This window comes from Odocoileus virginianus, chromosome 2 (genome assembly GCF_023699985.2).
Source record: "Odocoileus virginianus isolate 20LAN1187 ecotype Illinois chromosome 2, Ovbor_1.2, whole genome shotgun sequence".
In the NCBI taxonomy this organism is placed as follows: domain Eukaryota; kingdom Metazoa; phylum Chordata; class Mammalia; order Artiodactyla; family Cervidae; genus Odocoileus; species Odocoileus virginianus.
The window spans coordinates 93969131-93993696 of NC_069675.1; the positions used below are offsets into that span (position 1 = coordinate 93969131).

General features: G+C 48.2%; 2 protein-coding genes and 1 long non-coding RNA gene across 8 annotated transcripts in view; 1 reads left to right on the plus strand and 2 right to left on the minus strand.

Annotated features, from left to right (window-relative positions):
* Positions 1-979: 979 nt before the first annotated feature.
* Positions 980-5987, minus strand: NAIF1 (nuclear apoptosis inducing factor 1). Of its 3 annotated transcripts, none has more exons than XR_011482977.1 (3): positions 5220-5987; positions 2747-3273; positions 980-1911 (listed from the first exon to the last, which is right to left on the minus strand). XR_011482977.1 is itself a non-coding variant. In XM_020874840.2 (2 exons), exons 1-2 carry the CDS (start codon positions 5728-5730, stop codon positions 2801-2803), a joined length of 984 nt encoding a protein of 327 aa, XP_020730499.1. In that variant the 5' UTR covers positions 5731-5987; the 3' UTR covers positions 980-2800. The 3 variants fall into 3 exon arrangements, 1 of the variants encoding a protein (XP_020730499.1); XR_002310143.2 differs by having other exon boundaries at positions 980-1518; positions 1603-3273; XM_020874840.2 differs by having other exon boundaries at positions 980-3273.
* An 835-nt stretch (positions 5988-6822) lies between these two features.
* The window catches only part of SLC25A25 (solute carrier family 25 member 25), a 33197-nt gene continuing 15453 nt past the window's right edge, over positions 6823-24566 (plus strand). For 2 of the 4 annotated variants that reach the window (XM_020874847.2, XM_020874848.2), the window contains exon 1: positions 22364-22980. In XM_020874847.2, coding sequence (XP_020730506.2) covers positions 22762-22980 — 219 coding nt within the window. In that variant the 5' untranslated portion in view covers positions 22364-22761. Of the gene's footprint in view, positions 7182-22363; positions 22981-24566 lie in introns of those variants that run through there. The other 2 variants (XM_020874844.2, XM_020874845.2) reach the window with 2 other exon arrangements.
* Positions 20114-22162, minus strand: LOC139030586 (uncharacterized). The gene is made up of 2 exons (XR_011482978.1): positions 21932-22162; positions 20114-20197 (listed from the first exon to the last, which is right to left on the minus strand). It is a non-coding gene; the product is annotated as an uncharacterized lncRNA (long non-coding RNA).

A 24566-nucleotide genomic window follows, 5' to 3' on the forward strand; every position in this document is an offset into this window, starting at 1 on the left:
GTCTGACTCTTGTGACCTCATGGGCTGGAGCCCACCAGGCTCCTCTATCCATGGACTTCTCCAAGCAAGAATATTGGAGTGGGTTGCCATTTCCTTCTCCAGGGATCTTCTAAACCCAGGGATCAAACCCGAATCTCCTGCATTGGTAGGTGGATTCTCTACCACTGAGCCACCAGGGAAGCATGGTACACAGTGGGTACTCAGTAAGTGCTGATTCTTTTTTTCATTTTCCCTGTATATCTTTTTGCTTGTTTTTTGTTTCCCACCCCGCACCCATATCTTTTAAGCTTCCACCACCTTCCAGTGTTCAGTCATTTGTTCTAATATTTACTGAGCGCTTTCTAAGGGGCAAGAACTTCTAGAGGCTGGTGATGTAGTCACATGTATTTACTGCTTCCTCTGCCTTTTAACCTAAAACAAATTTTTACAATTAGGGTAAATGAGGGTAGAGAGAAGGTGCCTGAGGTTATAGGAATCCCCTCCAAACCAACCATTCATCAGTTTCAGGAGACCTCTAAAAATCAAAGATGGGGGGAAGGGTGGGGGGACTCTAATTAGAGGACCTGGTCCCTAACTTCTGGCAAGGAGAATTCCCAGTTCAGAGAGGAGGGAAGGAGATGCCACGGCAGTGAGGGATGGGAGGCTGAAAAAAAAAAAACAAAAACAAACACTCCCAAGGAACTTTCATCCAGCGTCTGAGACACTGCCCTAAACCAGGGATACGCAGGCAGGCTTTTCTGGAAAGAGCCAGAGAGTAAATATCTTTGGCCTGTGGGTCAGATATCTGTCACAACCACTCAACTCTGCTGTTGTAGCAGCAAAACAGCCAGACATTAAGGACATGATGGGATGTGGCTGTGTTCAGTAAAACTTGATTTACAAAGGCATGTGGGGGGGCCAGATTTGACCCATGAGCCCCTGCTCTCTGCCAGCCCCTATCTCCTCTACATATAACCAATGAAGACACAGATTTGTGTAATTTTTTTTTGAAAAGTGATATTTCTTTAATTTAAAATTATGACCTGGAAAGACCCAGTCACTCTAAGCTTCCTCTTTATACCCAATTGGAACAGACACAATATTGGCTCAGATTGCCAACCCCAGAGAAAAACGAAACCAAGCTGCAAACCCCTCAGGAATTTCCCCAACTTCCTAAATTCAGGGGCCATCAGGCTCCATGAAGGGAGGGCGCCCAGGTGGCCGGAGGCTGTTGCTTTTCAGTCACCGAGAAGTTTTCCTTCACTCTGTAGCTGGCACCACCCTCACCCCCCATAGTGAGGATGATGCTAAGAGTCACCTCCCAACCGTCCTCGGGGGCATCTTCCCATAACTGCCACAGTGGAGCTGGGCGATTCTAGACGTACACCAGAAGGGCAGCACCTTCTTTGTTTAGCTGAGATCTGGAGCCTTGAGTTGCAACCAACGGTCAACGTGTGGCCAAGGACTCCTCGGCAGCAAAATGGCAAACTTGGGAGAGGACCGGGGAAGGTGCAAGGGTCTCAGTAACTGATGGCGATTCTGTAAATGAAACAAGACAGATGCCAGCTGGGTAAAGTCCTTACAAACGGGGAGAAAGCGTCAAAACAGAACAGGGAATACCACCTCCTCCGGCACTCCGACCGAGGTCGGTTGGCTCTCCTTCGAGCATAGACTTCCGAGGTCCCACTTCTTGGGTCAGTTTCAGTTCTCTCACCGCAGACGCTCATGGCCAGTGAGGCCTTCGGATTCACCCAACCAGTCAGTGAGGCTCTCGCGAGAACACGAGACGCCGAGAACTGTGAGAAGGCAGTCCAGGGCGTGATGCGATGGAGGCTGTTTTCTGCACCGAGTTTTGGAACTGCGCGATCAGTAGAGGGGGAAGGAGGAAGGGCGTGGCCAGAGCTGCCCTCGGAGGCCTTCCCAGAGGGGTTCCTGTACAATAAATACCACTGGCTTGCAGCAAAGCCGTCTGGAAGAAGCCGGGGCCTTAGAAACACTGCAAGTGGGGGCAACGAGTAACATTTACAGCACCCAAAGCCTGATGCTTGACCTGAGTCAAAAGCTGTCGGGACAAGCCACAAGAGGGCTGCCCGGGGAACGCAGTGGAAGACCAGATGGAGGTCAGGCTGGTCCCCACCACACACAGCATCCCTGAGCCTGGCCGGCTGCAGCCTGGTATACTGCAGGGGCAGTCCAGAGCACTAACAGGGTGTGCCTGGGTGCGGTGGGGGGAGAGGGGGGAGAGCACAGCCCCAACCAGAGTCCCCTGAGAACTGAGACACAGTGAGAAGGAGAAAAGGGCGGGGGTTTCCTCCTCAAGCCCACCGGGTCACTCTGCCTCCCAAGGGAGGAAGAAGATGTTATTGTGCTACTGCCAGCACCACTGACGTTATTTTACTCTAAAGGATGGCACCTGGGTGGGGGCAGGATTTCAGCGCAGGCCCCCAGCTGTGAAACGCCCCCCTGCAGTGAGAGCCCTCCTTATGGTGGTCCTAGTCCGAGTCTGGGTCAAGTCACAAGCCCTTGCTCATGACAACATGGGTCCCATCACCAGCGCCTGGCCCCTGCCCATCCAGTCTTCAGGTTCTCAGCAGGACAGCTCAAGGGGTGGGGTGGGTAACAAGAGTTTTGGGTCCCAGAAGCCCAACAAATTCTTCTTCCCAGTCTCCTTCACCTCCCAGAAACAGCAGACCCCTAAAAGTCTGTCAAACTGGGAGCCGTTCATGTGGCCGGGCCTAGCCTAAAGCCAACCACACAAGCCACTTACAAGACCTCCGTGGTGTCATCCATTCACAGCAGAAGGCTGGCCTGACCCCTGCTCTCATTGGATGATGCTGTCTGGCTGTCCATTCTGGGCCACCTGTCCAGGGTCAGAGGTGGTGGCGGGGTTGGGCATGTTGCTCTGAAGGTAGCGGCGGAAATCTTTGATCATGGGCCGTAGGACCTGGATGAGGACGCTCAGGGCCGCCTGGGTGCCCTCCATGGCCTGAGCCTGGCGCTCCTGGGCACAGGCTTGCACCTCCTGGGAGCGACGGATCATCTGTAGCAGGTCGTTCTGCTGCTCCAGGTGCTGGGCGATCTCCTTCACGTGCAGGTTGGTGACCCGCTGCTCCTGGATCAGCTTGGCTGAGTTGAGGGCTATGCGGCTCTTGAGTGCCTGTGGCTTGACCGAGGTGTCAGCATGCTGGGCCATCATCTCCACAGGGGCCTCGGCCGGCAGGGGTGGGGGGGCCTCAGCTGTGCAGTACTCTACCACTCCCTCCTCCAGCGTGTGATAGGTGGTCTCTGTGGGGACTGTGGGGAAGAAAGAGCAAATCGGTGGCAGGTCACTTTCTAGAAAGAGTGAGGCTGGCCGTATGGGGTAGGGGGTAGGCCATTAAGCCTTGTTCTGGAGAATTCAGCCTCCCCTGACTTTATAGCCTTTTATTTATACATCTGGGGCTTCCTGGGTGGCACTAGTGGTAAAGAACCTGCCTGTCAATGAAGGAGGTGTAAGAGATGCAGGTTCAATCCCTGGGTCAGGAAGAGCCCCTGGAGAAGGGCATGGCAACTCACCGCAGTAAGTATTCTTGCCTGGAGAATCCCATGGACAGGGAAGCCTGGCAGGCTACAGTCTATGGGTCACACAGAGTTGGACACAACTGAAGTGACTCAGCACGCATGTATAAATCTAGACTCCAAAGGATTCAGAATCTTAATCTACTTAATAACCAAAGGGTCAGCCCCTGATCTGGCAAAAGCAAAGATGCTAATAGTTAAGACCAGCACCTACTATGTGCTAGGCATGGTGCTAACCCTTTGTACTCCTTAGCTTCATGAACCCTCATAATGACACCAAGAGGCAGATACTGTCACGTTCATTTTCAGAGATGATAAGACAGACTCAGACACCACGGTACGACTGGCCTAAGGTCATACAGCTTATTCAGCAGGTATAGGAAGAAACCCAGGTCTCCCTCAATACTAGTGACCAAGGTGTTCACAGTCACCCCACTGGGCTGCTTCTGGCTGATAAAAGCAGGGCCAAATGCTCCCAGAAGTACCAGCACACAGCAGGCATCCTGGGTGAGAGTTTGCAACCCCACTGGTCCCAGCTCCTTCAGTGCTTTCTTGACTTCCATGTCTTTTATGGCCAAGCAGAAAAGGAAGTGGGAGTGGGAAGGCAGCAGTTAAAGTGCCCAATAAGTGCCTCCTGTCTCCTTGATCACCTTAGTCAATGGAATGCCTAAAGGTCCTTCCTCTTACAGAACAGCAGCTGATTTAGACCAGTGTCTGATCCCCTTTCCCACCTCCATATCCTTGAGAAATATGACACTGCTGGGGTATGGCACTCTCACACACACACACCCAATTCTCCCAAGCCCCATTGAGAAACCACTGATAGATTCAGTTCCCAGCCCATCACAAAGACCACTTAACAGTCATTGGTGCAAAACTTATCTGAACTAAAAAGTCCAACCAACTAGTTTGTCATTCCTAGCTTGAGAACCTTTGAAGGCACTCTAGCTGGCTGTTTGGGCCTCCAAGCATGTCGGAAAGATCAGTTCTTCCCTCCCTTTAATGCCGAAATCAACTGTGTGTCCCACCCCCACCTCCAGGAAGTCCCCTTTCTCTTCTGAGTCCTTAGGTGACCCTGACTGATAGTGCAGTTATTCATATATGTGTCCCTCTTATCTGTCCTCCTAGAATATAACCAACCTATCTCTTAGACACCTTGGGAATCCCAGCACTGAGCCCAGGGTTTGGCACAGAATTGCACTAATGGTTGATGAGTGAATGGAGGGGTCGATTAACACCAGGAACCGGGAGGTTCCTCAGCAGTGCCTGATGAATGTTCACAGTGAAAACCAGAATGTCTTTGTCCAGAGTCAATGTCCATCTGCCTGTTCATTCAGTAAGTACCTCCTGACTGCTTACTAGGCACCAGGCTCTGGAAAAAGTCCTGTAGGGGTATAAACATGGTCTCTGTCTTCAAGGACCAAACAGTTTAGTCATGGACACAAATGGTGGCAAAACAGTGGAGGGCAAGCCAGTCCCTCAGAAGTCCAGACTGCGTGCTGAGGAAGTCTCAGAGAGAAAACAAGATCACTTTTGTCTGGGGAGCCCTTGGAAGGCCTCCTGGTCGTCCAAGACTCCCATCTGACCTTTGACCCTTGGCAGCCAACCTTCCCTGGGCTGCCCCAGCTCTTTCTGGCCCTTCCCATTTAGGAACGCTGGACTGGGTGGGAGAGGTCACTCACTCTGTGTCAGGGTGACCGTGGCGGCGGCTGCAGTGGCCGTGGGTCCAAGGGCCACGGGGTGGATCTCTGCGGTACTGGGCAAGCTGATAATGGTGGCCTCGCCCAGCAGGTTGCAGATGCGCTGTTGCATGGGGGTGAGCAGTACAGGGGCTACAGCGGGGCCACTGGCGCCACTGCCACCGCCTGTCCCGGGCCCACCTGCTCCATCTTCCTCAGTGGGCCCTGGGGCCTCGCCACCCTCCACGGCCGCCCGGACCTGGGCAACCTTGCGACGGACCTCGGTCTTGAGGTCGGACCACTTCTTCTTGACCTCGGGCAGCTCCCGGCGGCAGGTGGCCACGGCGTTGACCCTTCTCAGAATGCCGTGCCACGCCGCACTCTTGGCAGCCAGAGGGACCCCGGCGTTGAAGTGGTTCACCAGCAGGTGCTTCTTCAGTTCCAGCTCCTCCACAATGATCTCCACCTCTCGCTCAGAGAAGTTCATCTTCCTTTTCTTGGCGGGGACGGCCATGGCCTCTCCCCACCCGGCTTTTTAAAGAAACTATAATCCCCTAACTGCCCCAATTCCCCTTCTGTCTTCCTTAGCCTCGCTACTCACCCACCCCCCTACAGGGGATAGGCTGGGCTGGTCCAAGGCCAAGTACCAGGCCTTTGGTAACCCCCCTCGCTACGCAAAGTGCGTAGGGCCCAGCCCCGACCTGCCCAGCCGCTGCCAGCCAGCTGCGTAATGGCTTCCTGAATCTGCCTCTTCCGCCGGGGTGTGCGGAGATCCGCCCACTTCCCCTCTTCCCGCCTTCCAGAGCTTCTCTAGGGAGACCCGCCCTCCCGGTTGGTCGCGGTTCAGATATCACATCGATCACTGGTTCTTTCGACCTGTCGCTCAGCTAAAGGGCACGCCTACCTACTGGAAGTCGCCTGATCATTGGTCTCAAGGTGTGTCTGTTGCTACAGAGCGCCCCACCCAACATAGTCTTTGCTCACCCCCATTGGAAAGTCGTCCTGTCGTTCAATCATCATGATTACGACTTTTACGCCGTTAAATTCAGCTATTTTATTGGTGGTTTTAGGGAGTTAGATTACCAAAACCCGGCTTCCTTGAGGATCCCTAGTGCTTTCGGCCTTGAGCCGTTGACCAGTTAATTTTTTTTTTAATTGTACCCAGGGCGCAAACTTTGCCTTGGCAACCGCAGATCACAATCGCTCCTCAAGAAATCCTATTTCCCATTGGAGATGACGATCTCTCCGTACACGACGGCTCCTCGCGTTTCTAGGATTCCGCTGGATAAACAGCGTTGCTGAATGGAAGTAGGACACGGGGCTTTCCGCTTGCCAATCACAGGACTCCTACCTATCGCAGCGTGATTTCTTCTCGCCGGCCCAACTCAGCCAATCACCGCCTCCCTCCGTTTGAATCGGCCCCAGGTTTAGCCGGGATTGCCCCTCCCTCTCCATTGATCTGGGTAGTTTAGGGCTGCGTGGGCAGTCCTCAGGGTGGCTCCGCCCCTCCAGTGGCTGTTCTGGCCTGTGATTAGTCGACGTCTTCCCCCGGGGGCGTGGCCATCCAGACGGCGCGCCGCGGGGCGGGGCTCCCGGAAGCTGCCCATCCCGCTTGCTTGCCGGCATCGCTGAGCCCGCGCTAGTCGACCGAGGACCCTGGCGTGTCGTCCGCGCTCTCCCCGTCGGCCCGTCGCCCTAGCCTCGCGCCCGATGGTGAGCAGTGTGTTGTGCCGCTGCGTGGCTTCCCCGCCGCCAGACCCCACCGCCTCCGCCTCGTCGTCCGCCTCATCGCCGGCGTCCGTGGACCCGTGCGGCGGCGCCGTCTGCGGGGGCCCGGACCACAGGCTGCGCCTCTGGAGCCTCTTCCAGACTCTCGACGTCAACCGCGACGGCGGGCTGTGTGTCAACGACCTGGCCGTGGGACTTCGGCGCCTGGGACTACACCGCACCGAGGGCGAGCTCCGGGTAGGCAACGCGCACCCCTCCGCGCGGGCGGGGAAGGGACCCCCTCCGCGCCCCAGCACCTCTGGGAGGTCCAGGTGACAGGTCTGGTCTGTGCGACCGGCAGCCCTTTGGAGCTTGGCAGGCTTGGTGGAGGCCTCTCGGGCTGGCTGAGACCCCCTGGATGACAGACTTGGACACCCCCATTTATGCCCTAGTGGGAGTAGAGCTCCTTCTTGGCCTCTGTGGGCGCTTGGGCTGGGCAGAGGGGTGCGGGGATAGGTTCTCCCTGGGTACAGGCGGGTACCCTTTGGATATTCTGATGACCGAAAAGCCCTTTTCTGCCGAGGCTTTCCCCAAAGTAGAAGGCCAAGTCTCCAGAGTCTGCTGTATGTCACCTTCTGACCTCAAGACTAAGCTTTGATGCTCCCCTCTACCCATCATTAATGGTTTCATCCATCCTCTTCCAGTGGCCTCACGTTTCCATGCCAGCGGTGGGCCCTGATCGGGTTCCTCTCAGAAACATGAGGGAGTTGGAAAAAATGGGAACTGGGGTTTCAGGCAGATCGAGCCATGTGGGTGGTAAGAACTGACAGTTCTGGGTGAGGCTCAATCCCCGTTGACGTGCTTGTCCAGAAAATGGGATCAAGATCTCTTACAACCTTGAGAGTGAGTGAAAGAATCCAGGGGAAATTTTTTCCTGAAAGTGAAAGCCTGGCCCACCTAGGAGGAGACTTTTTTACTTTTGTTCTGGAGTGGCCTCCTGGCCAAAGGAGAAGGAGGGACAGAGATGTGCTGTCCTTTCTGTACGAAACCCTCAAGCAGAGGCTGTTTCTTCCTCTTCTGTCTCTCATGGTATGTTTTCCTATCTGAATTTGTAGCTGTAGCTGCCCTTTTCCAGTATTTCGTTTATTGTGGCTTAGCCTGATTTATAACCTGGAGGAAGACTACTTTACCTAGCAACCTGTTTCTCTTGTAAGTTAGTTCCTTTGGTCCGTTTGTACATACCCCAATTAGAGAATCTCATAGCTAAGTGTGAAAAAAGTTTTGGTAAAACAGCAGTGAATTTAAGCAATTTGTTTTTCGAGTAGGTGTTTTTCGAGAGTATCCTGGCTCAACATTCAAGCTATTTCACCTACTTAGGATCAGCCTAGGGAGACCAAGGGTAACACTATGCAAGATAGAATCGTTGGGTGAAGTCCAACAGGCTTAGAAGCAAGATTTTTTTTTTTAAGATTTTTTTTAAAGAGTCTTTTCAAGTGAGTGTTACACAGAACTGAGCTGAATATTCTCTAATCCATAACTGATGAATAAATCATTTGGAAAGATGAGATGGCTGAACTCAGAGGGTCTGTGACTTACGGGCTCAGGGAGGTGAGCCTTTCTGCTTCTGTGAACCTAGCCACCAGGTTACATGGAGGGCATCGGGCTGCAGGAGTGTATTCAGTGTTTACACCATGCTTTGTGCTTCAACTGGAGTCAGTGTTTTTATGATTCATGGCACATCAGACATGGATCCAAATCTATTTTTTTTTTTTTTGGTAGTAAATGTAAATTTTAAGGGCAGACAAGGAGAAAGTGATCATTTTCTTTCCAGTGTTGAAACTTTTTTGATTAACCAAAAGGAGCCTAGCCCATTGGAGTCACACTGGCTCTACAATCTCTAACTCAGGGAGTAAGTTTCCTTTCAGTGTATGGCTTTTCGTTTGGATTCTGACTACTTCTACCAACTCTTTCAGCTGATGAATGTGAAATTATACAGCTTTGCGAGATTGGGAGTGATTCATTTTATTCGTTTATTACCTGTGGAGGCGCACAGGCTAGTCCTGCAAGCGAATGGTTTAAGCATGAGAGAGAGAACCTGCCTTCTTGTGAATATCTGGGCCGCAGGAAGACACCCTGCCTCACGAACCCCCTTACCACTTCCTGCTGCAGTAGTTATCGGTATTAGCTACGCCCAGAAAAAGTAGTGCTGCGGTTTTGCAGAAGGATCAAAGGCAACAGAGAATTGGGGGTGGGGGGCTGCCCTTCAAAATGGGTTATCTGCCACGGTGACAGGCATTGAAAGACACAAAGTCCAGCTCTGGCAGCTGCTCCATATAACCCACAGGACCAGTCTGAGGTGCTTGGGTTTGCATAGGAATCAGCTGTGAGGGTTTATCAGTGGGCGGCCGGTGAACCCAGGCCTTGCAACTACACAGAGCCTCCCACTAGCTTGCCACTACTGGGTCAAGCTTTCTTTAGAAATAAGCCAGCAGTTTTGGGCATCTGCCTTGGTTTCAGAAGAAATTGGAACAGTCGAGGAAAATTTACTTAAAATGGCAGTGGGCCAGAGACACCAATGACAGCCAGCCAGAGAAATTTTCTTTGTAAAGGGCATGTGAGCAGGAAGCCTGTCCCGGGACAAAAGAAGGGAAGAGTAGCAGCTTTGGGAGATGAGACTCCAGCGAGAGCTAATTATAGCATTGCCTATTTAAGGCATTTTCATGTGACCAAACAAAATCTCTGTCTGAAAACAAATTTAAAACATAGGCTGGAACTCAGGCAGCCAATTAGGGAAAGAACCCAAGCTGGTGACGTGTCAGCTGTTATTCCTCTAGCTGAGGCTTGAGGGACTCTCCTCAGCGGCTGGTGTTTGATACAAGTGAGGATTCTAGATGATGGTATGATCAAGTTTGCTGACTCAAGAGGCTTGCATGTGCTCCATCTAGTTTGAGCCTGACAAGCTGGGCTTTGGGGAGAACTTGAATAATCCTTTTATTTGGCTTACGGGATCTTTATTTGGCATGTGGGATCTTAGTTCCCCAACCAGGAATCGAACCTTCATCCCCTGAATTGCAGGGCAGATTATTAACCACTGGATCACCAGGGAAGTCCGCAACTTTTTAGAACCACATCTTTTATTCCCAAAATAGGTTTCAGGATTATTCAGAGATTATCCTATCAAACATGAGAATCTGCCCTCCCCTAATTCTCTCCTTGACCTGAACAGTATACAGGAAGCAATCTCTGTTGACCTGGAATAATGTCAAGTTGGCATTGCTTGATCACACGCTATGTTGGACTCTATACCTTTTCAGTGTCTGGCCATTTGTGGGGCAGGTATTTGCCTAAATAGTCACGCTTAGGTAAGAGAGTCTACAGAACAAAGACCTTTTTCCCTGGAAAGAGTGGAGACATAACTTGGTATGATAGAATGACACATTAGAAACAGAAAAATGCCATTCGCGGACTAGATTGACTTTACATATTTAACTGATTATGTTATATTGTAAAATTGGTTCCTGGGTTGGAGGAATTATCATCATCAATTCAGCTAGAAGATATTTGTTTTTAATTAGTTGATATCTGGAAAGATGGAGCCCGGTACCCTGATCCTTAGACCAAGTATTAAATAAGAACATACCAGAGTGGGCCTGACTTGGAGCTTCAGTGGGTGAATTCCTTTGATGTTCAAAGAGCCATCAATTGTTGAAGCCTCACAGAAACCACAGGGGAATGAAGGAAACAAATATTTTGTTAGTATTCATTTCTAGTCCAACTGAGTACATAGCCGCAGGATGAATTTAGTGAATAAAACTGCACTCCGAGGGGACTAGTCTCATTAAATCTGAGCTGACTTTTCTTTTTTAACCATTTCTTCTTTCACTAATGTGAACTTGGCAGAACCAAAGAATTTAGTCTTGGGTGGTAACTGGCCATCCTAGGCCAGCCTCCCACCCAGGATTCCTCCTGTGACATCCTCCTTTGCAGAGGACCACCCAGCCCTTTCCTTTGTGGACTGAATTGGGGTCCGTCTGAGTTCTTTCTCAGATCAGACTGAAGTCTGTCTCCTTGCGTCTGTTACCCGTTTGCCCCAGGTGTACCTCCCGGAACAACCTAGAATCGGGATCTAAGGGCCCTTGGAAACAGCCGTCTTATCTGAAATCACCTGTCTTATTGGAAGACAGCTGTCTTCCTGTAATCTGCTGCTGCTCAGTAGTTTTCACCATGCCCTTCTCACGTGTCCACACTTCCCTGCACCCTTCTCTGGGGCAATGTGCCCTGGAGTTAAGACTACAGATTTTCCTTGGAAGTCTAAAACAGGGAAAGCAGTGGAGATAGAAAATAGACTAGTGGTTGCCTGGGCCAGGGAGTGGAGGGCAGTGGAGAAAGCTAGGACGGTGATAACTAATAATAAGTCTGGAGTTTCTTTTGGAGGGTGGGGTGGCGAGGGTTCTTTGTGAGGTGATGAAAGTGGCCTAAAACTGATGATGATTGCAAATATCCCTGAATATTCTAAAAGTCACTGAATAATACATTCAAATGGGTGATTTCCTTGGTATGCAAGTTATATCTCAATCAAACTTTTGAATAACCCAACACAGGTTTTGCAGTATAAACGTGGGTTCGGGTATTGTCCCAGCTGCTTGCGAGCTCTGTGACCTTGAGCAAGTTACTCGAACTCTCCAGGCTGAGTAGGAGGTTCAGTCTCCTTATCCTAAAAGAAGTTCATAAAGAACCTGCAACAGGGTTCAACCCAAAATGACCTTTTCCCAGGGAGTCTTTGAAAATAAGATGCCCAGAGTTGGGGATAACCATCTACATTTTTTTCTTAGTTTACTGAGGTGAAAAGTGAACTTGAAAGGAGAAAGCCTAGGGGATGTGGTTGTAAAGGGTGTGTCGGTAATAAAGGGTGAGCAGCACAGTCTCCTGTCAGCTGATGGGGCTGCAGAAAACCTGGGCAGCCTTTAGGAAAGTTAAAACAGAAAAAAGAGAGAGAAAGAAACCCTGTTGGCAGGAGGTTTCCAAAAAGCAGTCGTGTTACTGTACACACAATGATGTCTTTGGCCCAGATGTTTCCCAGGGTGGACGTGGGCCCCCGTGGGCACCACTCTTGTCAGCCTGTGTGGTTTCATGAGCCATGGATGATCTGGAAGCTTCAAGTAGAGCTTAACACCTTGGGAGATGGTCCCACTAACCTTGTTAGTTTGTAGAAGTGGGACTGAGGTTCCGAGGTTGGGCTGGTTGAAGACAGAGTCAGTGGCAGAACCCAAGATATTTGTTCTCGGCCCAGTTTAGCTCAGCTTACACGGCCTCTGTCCTTCCATGGCTGGCGGTACCTAAGTAGCCCTTAACACTTTGCATCCTTTATTTTCTTTCTTTCTTTTTTTTTTTTTCCTCTTATTAAAATTTTTTTTTTTTTAATTTTTATTAGTTGGAGGCTAATTACTTTACATCATTACAGTAGTTTTTGTTATACATTGAAATGAATTAGCCATGGATTTACATGTATTCCCCATGCATCCTTTATTTTCACACTTTGTGACAGGCGCGTATCTGTGCCCTGACACCAGCTGAGTGTTTTAAGACTTCCCCCCACGATATTCAGGAAGCAATGCCGGAAACGTTAGGTCTGTTCTAGACTCTAAAAGACTCAACACAGCATCTGAAAAAAGAAGCCGTTCACTTAAAGATGCACCTTCCTTTAAAGTAAACGAATAACAAAGGTAGGACGGAAGGCGCTTCTTATCTGCTTTAAACTCCTGGCCAGGAAGCTTGAAAAGAAGGTGACTCATGGCTTATGTTCCCAGAGTCGGGGTGGGGGGTGCCCTGTGGCTTTCCCTGTTCCTGCCGCTGCTCTGTGAAGCTTCCCACACTCCAGCCACCCCTGGCCTCCTGCCTCCTTTCTTGCAGCCCTCTCTCCTCCTGAGCTGGAGTCTTCTTACCAAAGACAAGGGAAAACCACCTCCATTGTGTGAGAAAACTTGCAAAAAAGAAAAGGAAAGAAGAGAAAAAAATTTTGAAATGCCAGTGGTAAAATAAAGAGCAGGGGATGGTTTGGATCACCCAGAATAAGCAGAGTGTTGCCTCCTTGTCTTTGGTCCGATGCAGTTGAAGAGTCCTGTTGGTTAAAACCAGCCCACTACCATGCCCACCTTCACCATCCTCACCTGGCCTTTTTACCATCCCTCCTGTTGCTTCTAGTTGATGGCCTTGGATTGAGTTTGAACCCCTGGGATGTTAGAAATGGAAAGGCCTTTGAGGTTTGTCCAATTCAGACACGTTAAATAACTTGTCCAGGGTCTTACTGAAACACCTTATGCGGTCATGTAGGGCCTCTTCTATGGGAGAGATTACATCCCATAGAAGCCTTTAGTGATAACATTTATGGACATGGTTAACTTTTTTCCTTTCTTCCTTTACATCTTGGGTGTATTTTTTTTTTTTTTTTTTTTTGGCTAGAGGCTTTTCTTTAAGCCTATATAAGAAATATAAAATAGGATCTGGTAGATGGTTCTGTAGCTAAAAACTGCCTTTTCTGAATTGTTTCTAAAGTGCTGACTTGATATAAACCAGTCATTCTTACATGGAGGTCTCCCGTCTGCCCTTCACACCCTGAGCAGCTCTGATGTGTATTTGCTGAAGAAAGCAGCCGTCCACCTGGTGGGTTTCACACCTGTGTGTGGAGCTTCTTCTCTCTGAGGTTCTCCCCCAGGACAGAGAGAGAGGCTGGGGACAGCTACGTTCACACTCAGGACTTGCCAGGTGGCGCTAGTGGTAAAGAACCTGCCTACTAATGCAGGAGACGTAAGAGATGCAGTTTCAATCCCTGTGTCGGGAAGATCCCCTGGAGGAGGGCATGGCAACCTACTCCAGTATTCTTGCCTGGAGAATCCCATGGACAGAGGAGCCTGGCCGGCTCCAAAGAGCCCAAAGTCTTGCAAAGAGTTGGACACAACTGAAGCGATTTAGCACAAACACACGTGCATTCAGACTCATTCAGATGATATCAGTTTTAGAGGGCGATCCTGAAATCAACTTTAAGAAACTGCAAACATCTAGTGTTGCTTTAATAATCTGCTGGCTTGCCACTTCACGTGGGAGTGAAGAAGGACTAGGAAAGTGTGACTTCCATGAGTAAACTGAACATGTGCCTATGGTTTGGCTCCCACTGGTCAATTTGGGTTGGTTGAAAAATTTCTGATCACTTTAGGTGACTTAGGGTGTTTATATGGCCAGCCTCAATACCATATTCTCCCCACCACCACCACTCCATCTCTCCCGCTTTATATTTGACATCTATGTAATCTGAAAGGAGAATCAGGCTCCTATAAGAGCAGAAAAAGAAGAAAAATTATGCTGTGTTTCTATTCTGTCTCTTGTTTCTCCAGGTGTTTAATTTACATTCTAGATCTCAAAACCCTATACTTAAAATCAGGTTAGTTTTGTACACCTATGACTTTCTTTTAGAGAAAAGAAAAAGACATCTTTGTTCACAGGCATTGACCTTGAACTTGGGACCTCAATGGAGACTGGCTTTTCACCAGGAGTAAATAAGCATCCAAAAAACTATTTCCTCTGTGGGGCACTTCTCTTTCCCACAGTCACAGGAGTCCCCTTCAGGGAGTTTTGGCCAAAGCTAAATTTTCTGGTTTTACTTCCTAAAATGGAAATAGATTAGGGGATTTCACCTTTTTCATTACTGTAGTTTTGTCATCTTCAGTGCCAAAGGAGGCCAGTGCCTGGCTCCTCTTCGTCATCTAACTGGGGGCTGAGTCGAGGGCAGGAAGCTGTTTAACAGTCCTGCCTGATGTCCTAAGACCCCTCCTGCCATGGGACGGCACGGGACAACACCCACGATCTAAGCATTTAAATTCTCCAGTTGACTCATTTTGGAGAAGGGTATGTCACCTGCCACAGTGGTGCCTTTGAAACTGCAAATCGTTACTGCTGCTGCTGCTGCTGCTGCTAAGTCGCTTCAGTCGTGTCCGACTCTGTGCAACCCCATAGACGGCAGCCCATCAGGCTCCACCATCCCTGGGATTCTCCAGGCAAGAACACTGGAGTGGGTTGCCATTTCCTTCTCCAATGCATGAAAGTGAAAAGTGAAAGTGAAGTCGCTCAGTCGTGTCCAACTCTTCGCGACCCCATGGACTGCAGCCTACCAGGCTCCTCCGTCCATGGGATTTTTCCAGGCAAGAGTACTGGAGTGGGTTGCCATTTCCTTCTCCAGCAAATCGTTATTACCAGTATATAGAGATCCTTCAGTCTTTTGCTCCTGCACCATTCAAAAGGATATATAAAAAAATATGTACACCATTGCATATTAAGTTGGCATCTAAAAATTTTTGTCCCTAAGTTTGGTAGCTGCAGAGGATATAATTTCTGGCGTACTGTGTATCTGATTTAAGTGTTTTAGTTTGTGGGTTTCAGTTTTGGTCAAAACCTTAGAGTTTTTTGCAGATTCAACCCATTCAGTTTGTGTTACCCTCCACATAACCCATTAGCCAAGGCAGTCCTCGTTTTCAAATCAAATCATTTTGGCTTTCAGTCAAATAAAATCTGGCTTCATTTTTTGGTTAAAAGTGTTAGCAGTCGTCCCTTTGACTACATCTCTTCCTAATGGTAATTATAATTCTAAGATAGAAGATTTGTAGGTAGTGAAACTGGTAAACAGCAGACAAAGGGGCATTACCCTGGAGTCAGTCATGGGAGAGCTCTCTGTCCTGTTGTAAGACTCCCTCGGGAACCCCCAGTTGTCTTTCTGTGTGATGTCCCAGGGGCTTCTCTACCCAGGGCAACTCATTAGGATACTTTAGAATGGGTTCCCATTGGGAATCCATTCCATTAGAATTTGTTGTTTTCTCTGAAAAGTATAGGAGATCCTGAGACACACTTTTTTATCCCCAAGTCTGTTTCCTAGATTCTTGGAAGAGTGGGTTCCTTCTGCAGGTGATTACCCTCAGCTTAACCAGGCTCTGTTGATGTTTATAAATCTTCAGTTGCAGGAGAGTTATCTTCTCCAGTCCTATCTCTGGTTATCAGGGGTCCCTCAAGAAAGTTAAGTGAGGTGTAATTGTGTTATAGAGACTGCGAAAGAAACTAATGATCGACCAGATACTGGTGATGCTGTCATATAAGGAAAGAGAGGTACTACATTAACCCACAAGGAAATCAAAGGTACTAGAAAGGTTGCTTTAGAATAAAAATATTGGCAAAGTATGCAAATTGAATATGTTTTCATTGATTGCTGTCTTGGGTGCTGGTCAAAGGAGATTTTAGGATAAATAGTGCTGGTCTCTTCCTTGCCTAGTTACTATTTCTTTTCTTCTGCTGACTTTGGGTGTAATTTGTTCTTTTCTGGTAAGTAGAAACAGGTCATGGATTTAAGACCTCTCTTTTTGGGATGTAGGCATTCCCTTCTAAGTCCTACTCTGGCTACATTCCACAAGTTTTGCTGTGTTGTGGTTTCATACCATTCAAAATACTTTTTCATTTCTCCTTTGGTTTCTTCTTTGACACATAGATTATTTACAGTTGTACTTCATTTCTGCTTCCCCTGTGGCTCTGTGGTAGAGAATCCACCTGCCAATGCAGGAAGCACGGGCTCAATCCCTGGGTCAGGAAGATCCCCTGGAGAAGGAAATGGCAACCCACTCTAGTATTCTTGCCTGGGAAATCCCATGGACAGAGGAGCCTGGTGGGCTACAGTTCATGGGGTCACAAAAGAGTCAGACATAGCAACTAAACAACAACAAATTTCATTTATAAATATTTAAATATTTCCCAGGTATCATTGATTTCTAACTTAATTCCACTGTGGTCAAAAGAACATTTTGTACAGGTTGAATCCACTTATATTTAATTTAATGAGTCTTGTTTTATGAGCCAGAATATGTTCTGTGTGTACTTGAGAAGAATGTGCATTCTGGTCTTGTGCAGTGGAGTGTTTTATAAAGGCTGGTTAGGTCAGGTTGGTAGATAAGCTGTAGTGTTGTTCAAGTCTGTGTGCTCACTGATTTTCTGTCTACTTGCTCCACCATTTACTGAGACGAGGGTGTTAAGACCTGACTATAGTGGTGCATTTGTCTCTCTTCTCCTTGCACTTCTGTTGGGTTTTTACTCTCTGTCTTTTGAAACTCTGTAATGTGGTCCTAAAACATTTAGGATTGTTATGTCTCTTCTTTTACTTTTAACCTACGTGTATCTTTATATTTAAAGTGTGTTCCTTGCAGGCAACATCTAGCTAGATCTTGCTTTTTTGAGCAGCCTGACAATATCTACCTTTGCACTGAGATGTTTAAACCATTTACATCTACTATTGTTACTGATACGGTTGAGTACAAATCTGCCATCTCACTGTTTGTTTTCTATTTGCACCACCTGTTCTATGTTCCTTTCTCTTTCTGCCTTCTTTTGGGTCGGAGAGTATATCTCATTTGTTAGCTTACTAGTTACAATTTTCTGTCTCTCTCCCCGCCCCCCCCACCTCTCTCTCTTCAGTGGTAGCTTTTGGAATTATAGTATACATCTTTAACTTATCACAACCTACCTCAACTGATATTATACCACTTCATAAGTAGTTTAAGGTTCTTTTTTAATTTTCATCTGTTTATTTGGCGGTGTTGGGTCTTTGTTACTGGGCGCGGGCTTTCTCTAGTCGAGGTGAGCTGGGGGCTCCTCTCAAGGTGTGGTGCACAGGCTTCCCTCGTTGCAGAGCGCAGGCTCTAGGTGGCCGCGCTTCAGCAGTCGCAGTGTGTGGGCTCAGGCGGCGTGGCGCTCAGGCTCCAGGGCACAGGCTCAGTAGTTGCCCCAGCACACGGGCTTGGGGCTTAGTTGCTCCTCTGCATGTGGGGCTTCCCACAAAGAATCTGCCTGCAATGCTGGAGACCTGGGTTCGGTTCCTGGGTCAGGAAGATCCCCTGGAGAAGGAAATGGCAACCCACTCCAGTATTCTTGCTTGGAAAATCCCATGGACAGAGGAGCCTGGCGGGCTACAGTCCATAGGTTGCAAGAGTCGGACACGACTTAGCACTATCTTTCTTTCAGCATGTGGAATCTTCCCAGACCAGGGATCAAACCTGTGTCCCCTGCATTGGCAGGAGGATTCTTATCCACTGTACCACCCCCAGGGGAGTCCTAGTTTAAGAATATTAAACATTATGCTCTCATTTCTTTCTTCCCAGCCTTTGTGCCATGGTTCTCATACATTTTTACTTCTACGTATGTTATAAACCACGCAGGCTGCCTCTATGGCTTGTCTTTTTATGGGCTTCCCAGGTGACGCTAGTGGTAAAGAACCTGCCTACCAATGCAGGAGACACAGGAGATGCGGGTTTGATCCCTGGGTCTGGAAAGATCCCCTGGAGGAGGGCATGGCAACCCACGCCAGTATTCTTGCCTGGAGAATCCCATGGCCAGAGGAGCCTGGCGGGCTACAGTCCAAAGAGTCGCAAATAGTTGGACACGACTAAAGCAAAGGATGCATGTATAAACCCACAATACATTGTTTTATTTTTGCTTTAAATTGTCACTTATATTTGAAAGAGATTTAAACAATAAGAAAAATTTCTTTCTTTCTACCCACATAATTAGCATTTCTAGTGCTTTTCATTCTTTTCATTCCATTCTTCATCTGGTATCATTTTCCTTCTATCTGAAGGATTTCTTAACATTTCTTGTAATACAGTTCTGCCGTCAAATTCTTTAAGTTTTAGTACATCTGGAAAGTATTTTGCCTGCCTTTTGGATGGTATTTTTCTAGGTATAAAATTCTGGGTTAACAGTTTCTTATGGAAATCCCCTGTCATTCTTGTTTTTGTTCTTCTGTAAGTAATGGGTGTTTTTCTCAAGGTGCTTTTTAGATTTTCTTCTTTATCACTGGTTTTCAGAAATAATAGTGATGTGCCTGACTGTAATTTTGTTTTGTTCTGATGTTCCTTATGCTTGGGGTTTGTTGAGCTCTTGGGTCTGTAGGTTTTAATAAATTTGGATAAAACCTGGCCGTTGTTTATTTAAATATCTTTTCTGTTCCCACCTCCGTGAATTTCAGATGGGTGGATATTAGTCTATTAGCAGTTCTCCCACAGGTCACTAATGCATTTCTCTCTCTCTTTCTCTCTCTTTTTTTTTATGGCTTTATTTTTCCATGTGTGTTTCCTTTTGGAAAGTTTATATTGCTGTGTCTTCAAGTTCCTGAATCTTTTCTTCTGCATTTCCTCATCTGCTGTTAAAACCATCCAGGTGTGTTTTTCATCTCAGACATTGTAATTTTCATCTAGAGTATCTGTAGTGTCTCTGTTTAATGTGCTGTATCTTTCTTGGGCATGTGGAATACAGTTATGACTTGTAATATCCTTGTGTCCTAATTCGATTACACATGTCCTTTCCAGATCAGTTTCAATGGATTGATTTCTCATTGTGGGTCATCTTCTCCTGCTTATTTGCATTGCTGTTAATATTGTTATGGGATTTTTATCTTGAATATTTTTGTATTCCTATTAATATTCTTGAGCTTTATTCCGGTATGCAGTTATTTAGAAACAGTTTGACTCTCTTGGGCCAGCTTTTTATAGCTTTGTTAGTTCAACAAGAACAGCATTTAGTCTAGGGCCAGTTTTGCCCCTGCCATGGAGGCAAAACCTTCTGAGTACCCTTCCTGAACTTTCCTATGTTATGAGGTTTTCCACTCCAGCCAGTGGGAACAGGAACTATTCTTAGCCGTGTGACGCCTTTGGCCAGTTCTTTCCCCACCCACAGGCAGTTTCCTCCTGCTCACATGCTCTGACTCTCAGGGGCCCTCAGCAGAGCTCCAGACCTCACTCTCTACACAGTTCTGTCTTCTCTGGTTCTCTGCCCTGCAAACGCCAGCTGTCCTGGCCTCCCAGCTCCTCCGCTTCCATGTGGGGAGACTGCTGGGCTCTGCTGGGTGTCCACTCTCCGCACGATAGCCTTGAAACTCTAGGCAGGAAACCTGGGCAACTGAAGGTCTCATTTGTTTAGAAATCTAAGGCATCCTGTCCTTCGTTGCCCAATGTCTTGAAAACCATCGTCTCACGTTTTGTCTGTACATTTAGTTGTTATAGTCAGGAACATGAATTGGTTCCTGTTACTCCATCTTGGCTGGAACCCGCCCTGAGTTCATAGCTTAGTTCTGTGGTACAGAGGAGTCCATTAAAGGAAAAACCAGTTACTTATTCAATACGGGATTTCTCTTTTATTTGTAGATGAGGGCCCAAAAGATCACCAGCTGCCCCAATTCACCAGATTTTCAGTGCCTTAAAAAAAAAAGGATTAATTTTTAGTAGTGGATTCTTTCTTTAGGGATTTTTACCCTAGACTGGCCCTTCTTTTGTAGTAAAACTATTTAGTTCTATGAACTCACAGTCATATTCTAGATAAAAATAGCTAATTATGTACTGTTCTAAGAGCTTTCGTGCATTATTTAACTAATCTTCAACCAACTCTATGAAGTAACAGTACAGTCCTGTTACTGTCCCCATTTTGCACATGAGGCTGTTAAAGCCTCAGAGAATTAAAGTAGCTTGACCCAGATCACACAGCCAGGAAGTGATAGCCAGGATTTGAACCTGGGGTCTGGCTCCAAAGACCAGACATTTAATCAACACACAGAACTCCTTCTAAATTAAGTTGTTCTGTGTATCCAGTAAGAGGGCAACTGCCGTGGGCTCCTTCGCTCTCAAACAAGCATGGCAGTCTTGCTTTCCCTTTTCGTGTTTTCTTTTTACATAACAGCTGTATGTATGCACACATGCGTGCCTGGTCATACATGCTCATGATCTGGTTTCACAAGATGTAAGAGGATCTTTCTCCCCTCAAACTCCCAAGTCCCTGCCATCCCCACCCCAGACCATCTCTTCCATTTTAGTATGTCCTTCCAGGGAGATTCTTCATATATGCAAGCATAGAAATAAACAGAGGCATACTATCCCGGATGTCTGCATGTTGCTCTTTTCATCTAACAAGATATTTTCAAGTCGTTCCATAATTGTAGATGTAGTGCTGCCTTACTATTTGGGGGGGGGGGGGTTGATGTAGACCATTTTTAAAGTCTTTATTGAATCTGTTACAATATTGCTTCTGTTTTATGTTTGATTTTTTGGCTGTGAGGCATGTGGGATCCTAGCTCCCCAACCAGGGATCGAACCCACACCCCCTGCGCTGGAAAGTGAAGTCTTAACCACTGGACCCTCAGGGAAGTCCCTGCCATACTCTTTTTGACAGCTGCCTAGGGCTCCATTGTGTGGATGTGCATTAATTTAGACCTGTTCCCCTTTTAAAGAACTTTAAATTGTTTCCATTTGTGCTCAGTCCGCTCAGTTGTGTCAGACTCTTTGCAACCCCATGGACCATAGGGCGCCAGGCTCCGCTGTTCATGGCGTTATCCAGGCAAGAATACTGGAGTGGGTTGCCATTTCCTTTTCCAGGGGACCTTCTCAACCCAGGGATTGAACCTGCATTCTCCTGTGTCTAACCTGTGCTATTGTAAATCAGGCTGCAAAAAATATACTTAACACTTTATCACATGTATGCATCCCATATATGTTAACATATGTATATATGATTTCCCACATGTGCAAACATATCTGCAGGTTAATTCACTGAAAGTGGAGTTGCTGTCACAGGGTATGTGCTTTTGATATGCTGGTAGCAGTGACTAAATTGCCCTCCAGCAAGACTGCACTGGTTCACACTCTTGTAACAGTGCATCAGGATATATGTTTCCCCCATACAGTCTATTAAACTTTTTCCATGCTGTGTTTGTTTTTAAAATAATGGTTATAAACACCCTATCAGAGAGTTGCCTTTTCAAGAGATGACATGACACTGCAGTTTGTCTGCTAGTAAATGAAGAAACAAATGACCAAAGATTAATTCCCTTCTATTCATGATTGTTTGCTCAGTTGAGTCCACAGCCTTCACCTATGCCTGGTCCTGGGTTCGAGGGCTAGAAAGATCTGTGACTTGATCCCTGTCCCCAGGCAGCTCACCGTGTAGAGGGCGCCGCAGAGGAGAAACGACCGTGATAGGGCGCAGAGAATGGGATAACTGAACAAGGGTAAGGGTTGCCGGATGTCTTAGGAAGCGTTGCCAGGATCTCTTGATCGCGTTAAACTTGAGGGGGAGTGTCATCCCGGAAGCCGCCAGTTGGAGAGGAGGAAGCCGGGCTTCTCCATGTGGATTCCGGGCCACTGGAAGCCCCTCTGGAGGTTGCTGCGGGCACCTCCCTGCAGAACTGCCGGCCGCATGCGGGGAATCAGCGGGCTGTGATTGGAGAGACGTTGCTGGGGGGATAATGAACCCGGTAGTGTCGGCAGAGGTGATTGGCCGCGCCCTGCTGCAGTGTGAATGCAGGCTTAGATGCTCGGGTGCTCGCCGGCGTGATGCTGCTCCTTAGTTCAGAGAGGACGAGCTGAATGATCGGGAGCTAGAAGTTGGCTTCTGCCTTGGGAGAGGTCTGTCGGGCCATCCGCCTTATCTTTCTTTCTTTCTTTTTTATTTATTTATTTATTTTTTTGCCAAAAAACCAAACCTTTGATCACAGTCCACCTGCAAAAGTGAGTTTTTATTGGAAGAAGCTCCAGCGGCTCTCTCTTGGCCAGCAACCCCCCGACGGGGCTCTCAGAGTGAGCTGCTTCTTCGCAGGCCAGGCACGACAGCAGTGAGAAGGCAGGAAGCAGCCACGGCAGGCAGGGCTGCCAGCCCTCCCAGCTCCCCAGGCTAGTCATCCAAGCAGCTGTGTAGCCAGAGACCTTCAGTGTGGTGGCCACAGCCCTCAAAAGTGAGCGGTCACTGGAGGCGACGTGGGGAGCAAGCTGGGATGTTTCAGATGCTGTGGCATTTTCTGTCGAGCTTTTTCCCCAGGGCTGGGTGCCAAGGCTCCAGAGAGGGCAGCGGGAATGAAGTCAGAGGCACCCCGGCCCCGGCTCGGAGAGACCAGATGCCAAGCTTTTTGGGGAAGCAGGACGGAAGGACTGAGGCCACGGAAAAGAGACCCACCATCTTGCTGGTGGTTGGACCTGCAGAGCAATTCCCTAAGGTAATGGCACTGTCGAGAGGACCTCCTCGGTGAGGGGCTGGCCTGGAGAGAGCTGGAGCGTGGGGGAGGAAGAGAAAACTTACGGGTGAATCCGTTTGGTACCAGGGGCCTGGGGAGAAAGAAGTGTTAGACAATAAAGAAGCCCAACTTTAGTCCAGTCTTCCTGTGGCTGCTGCACCAGCTTGATTACCTTATGTGACCACTTCAGTGGCCATTTGAAGAAGGAAGGTGGAATGCAATGGGAGATATACCCTAGGATGTGTCACTGTGGCCCCAGAAAGCCATTTGAAAGGAAGGGACAGTTACAGTGTGTCTTAGGTATTAGCATTTTAAATAGCTCAGGGAGGACAGAGCTCAAGGGGGCCACAGAGCGAACCTTCAAAGGTGAACCCAGGTGCCAGGAACTAGGGAGGACCAGCCTGTCCTTTATCCCGGAGGTCAGACCCTCTGCCTTGGTGGGCAGAGGAGACCCGTCTTACCTTTCCGTTGGGGAGGAGGGGAGCAGTGGGGCAGAGTGGAGGCTGGAGGCTCAGGGAGCAGAGGCCGGTGGTCCTCAGGTCTGCTGAGTGCGGGAGTCTTCCATCCATTTCACACCCTGAGTGTGGGTTATGTCATCTGATCCCCTCAAGAGCCAGGGTAAGTGGTGGCATCCCCATTTCACAGATGAGGAAACTGAGGTGGAGAAAGGTTAAGTAATTTGCCCAGGATTAAACAATAAAGGAAGGGCAGAGGTGAAATTTCACTCTGGTCTACCTGGAACTTTGCCCTCTCCTGCCTCGCCTTCGCTTAAGAAAGCCGCCAGGACTGGTCTGGTTCGGTTCAGAATTAGAACCAGCAAGGCTGCTTGGCTGTGATTTCTCCCACCCGAGGTAGCAATGCCTCGTTCACCTCCCAAGCCTTGGTTAGTCTGAATCTTTTCTCCTTTTTCAAGGCAAAAATCTACTGGGAAAAGGGAGGAGAGTCTGCCCTATGTGTGGCAGACTGTAGAGCTCAGAAAAGGTTCTGCTGGGTTGGATTGCTGCATTTACAAAACAGATGTTCACTGTTCCTTTGCTCAGTGGAAGGGACTTTTTTTTTTTTTTTTTTTTTTTTTAATTTATTTCTTTGCCTGCCCTGGGGCTTAGTTGTGGCATGCAGGATCTTCAGTTGAGGTATGTGGGATCTAGTTCCCTGACCAGGGATCAAACCCAGGCCTCCTACATTGGGAGCATGAAGTCTTAGCCACTGGGCCACTAGGGAAGTCCCGGGAGGGACTTTTGACGCCACAACTTTTGCCGTGGTTGCAATGAGAAAAAAAATCCTTAGTCTGTGCCCAACCACTGGTGGCAGGGGTCTGAGCGTCTGTACTGTGCCTGAGGCATAACAGGTGTCGCTCTCTACCTTTGGATCATTTTAGAGGAGCTTGGAAGTGGCTGCAGGGTTATCTGTTGGAAGGAACTTTTATCTCCAGACCTGCTTGCCTACAGTCAAGGGATTATGGGATTGGCCGGCTCCCTTTTAAATTCACCCACTTTTGACTTTAATAATTAACTGCTCCATTTCCCAGACTCATACTGACTGGCACCCCTTGCCAGTCCTGCCCCCGC

Excerpts from the sequence above, each read along its gene's own strand:
- NAIF1 (XM_020874840.2), bottom strand. The coding sequence starts at position 5,730 with ATGGCCGTCCCCGCCAAGAAAAGGAAGATGAACTTCTCTGAGCGAGAG. Across the intron at positions 3,274-5,219 it reads CACGGTCACCCTGACACAGA|TCCCCACAGAGACCACCTAT; the intron begins GTGAGTGACCTC and ends TCTTCCCCACAG.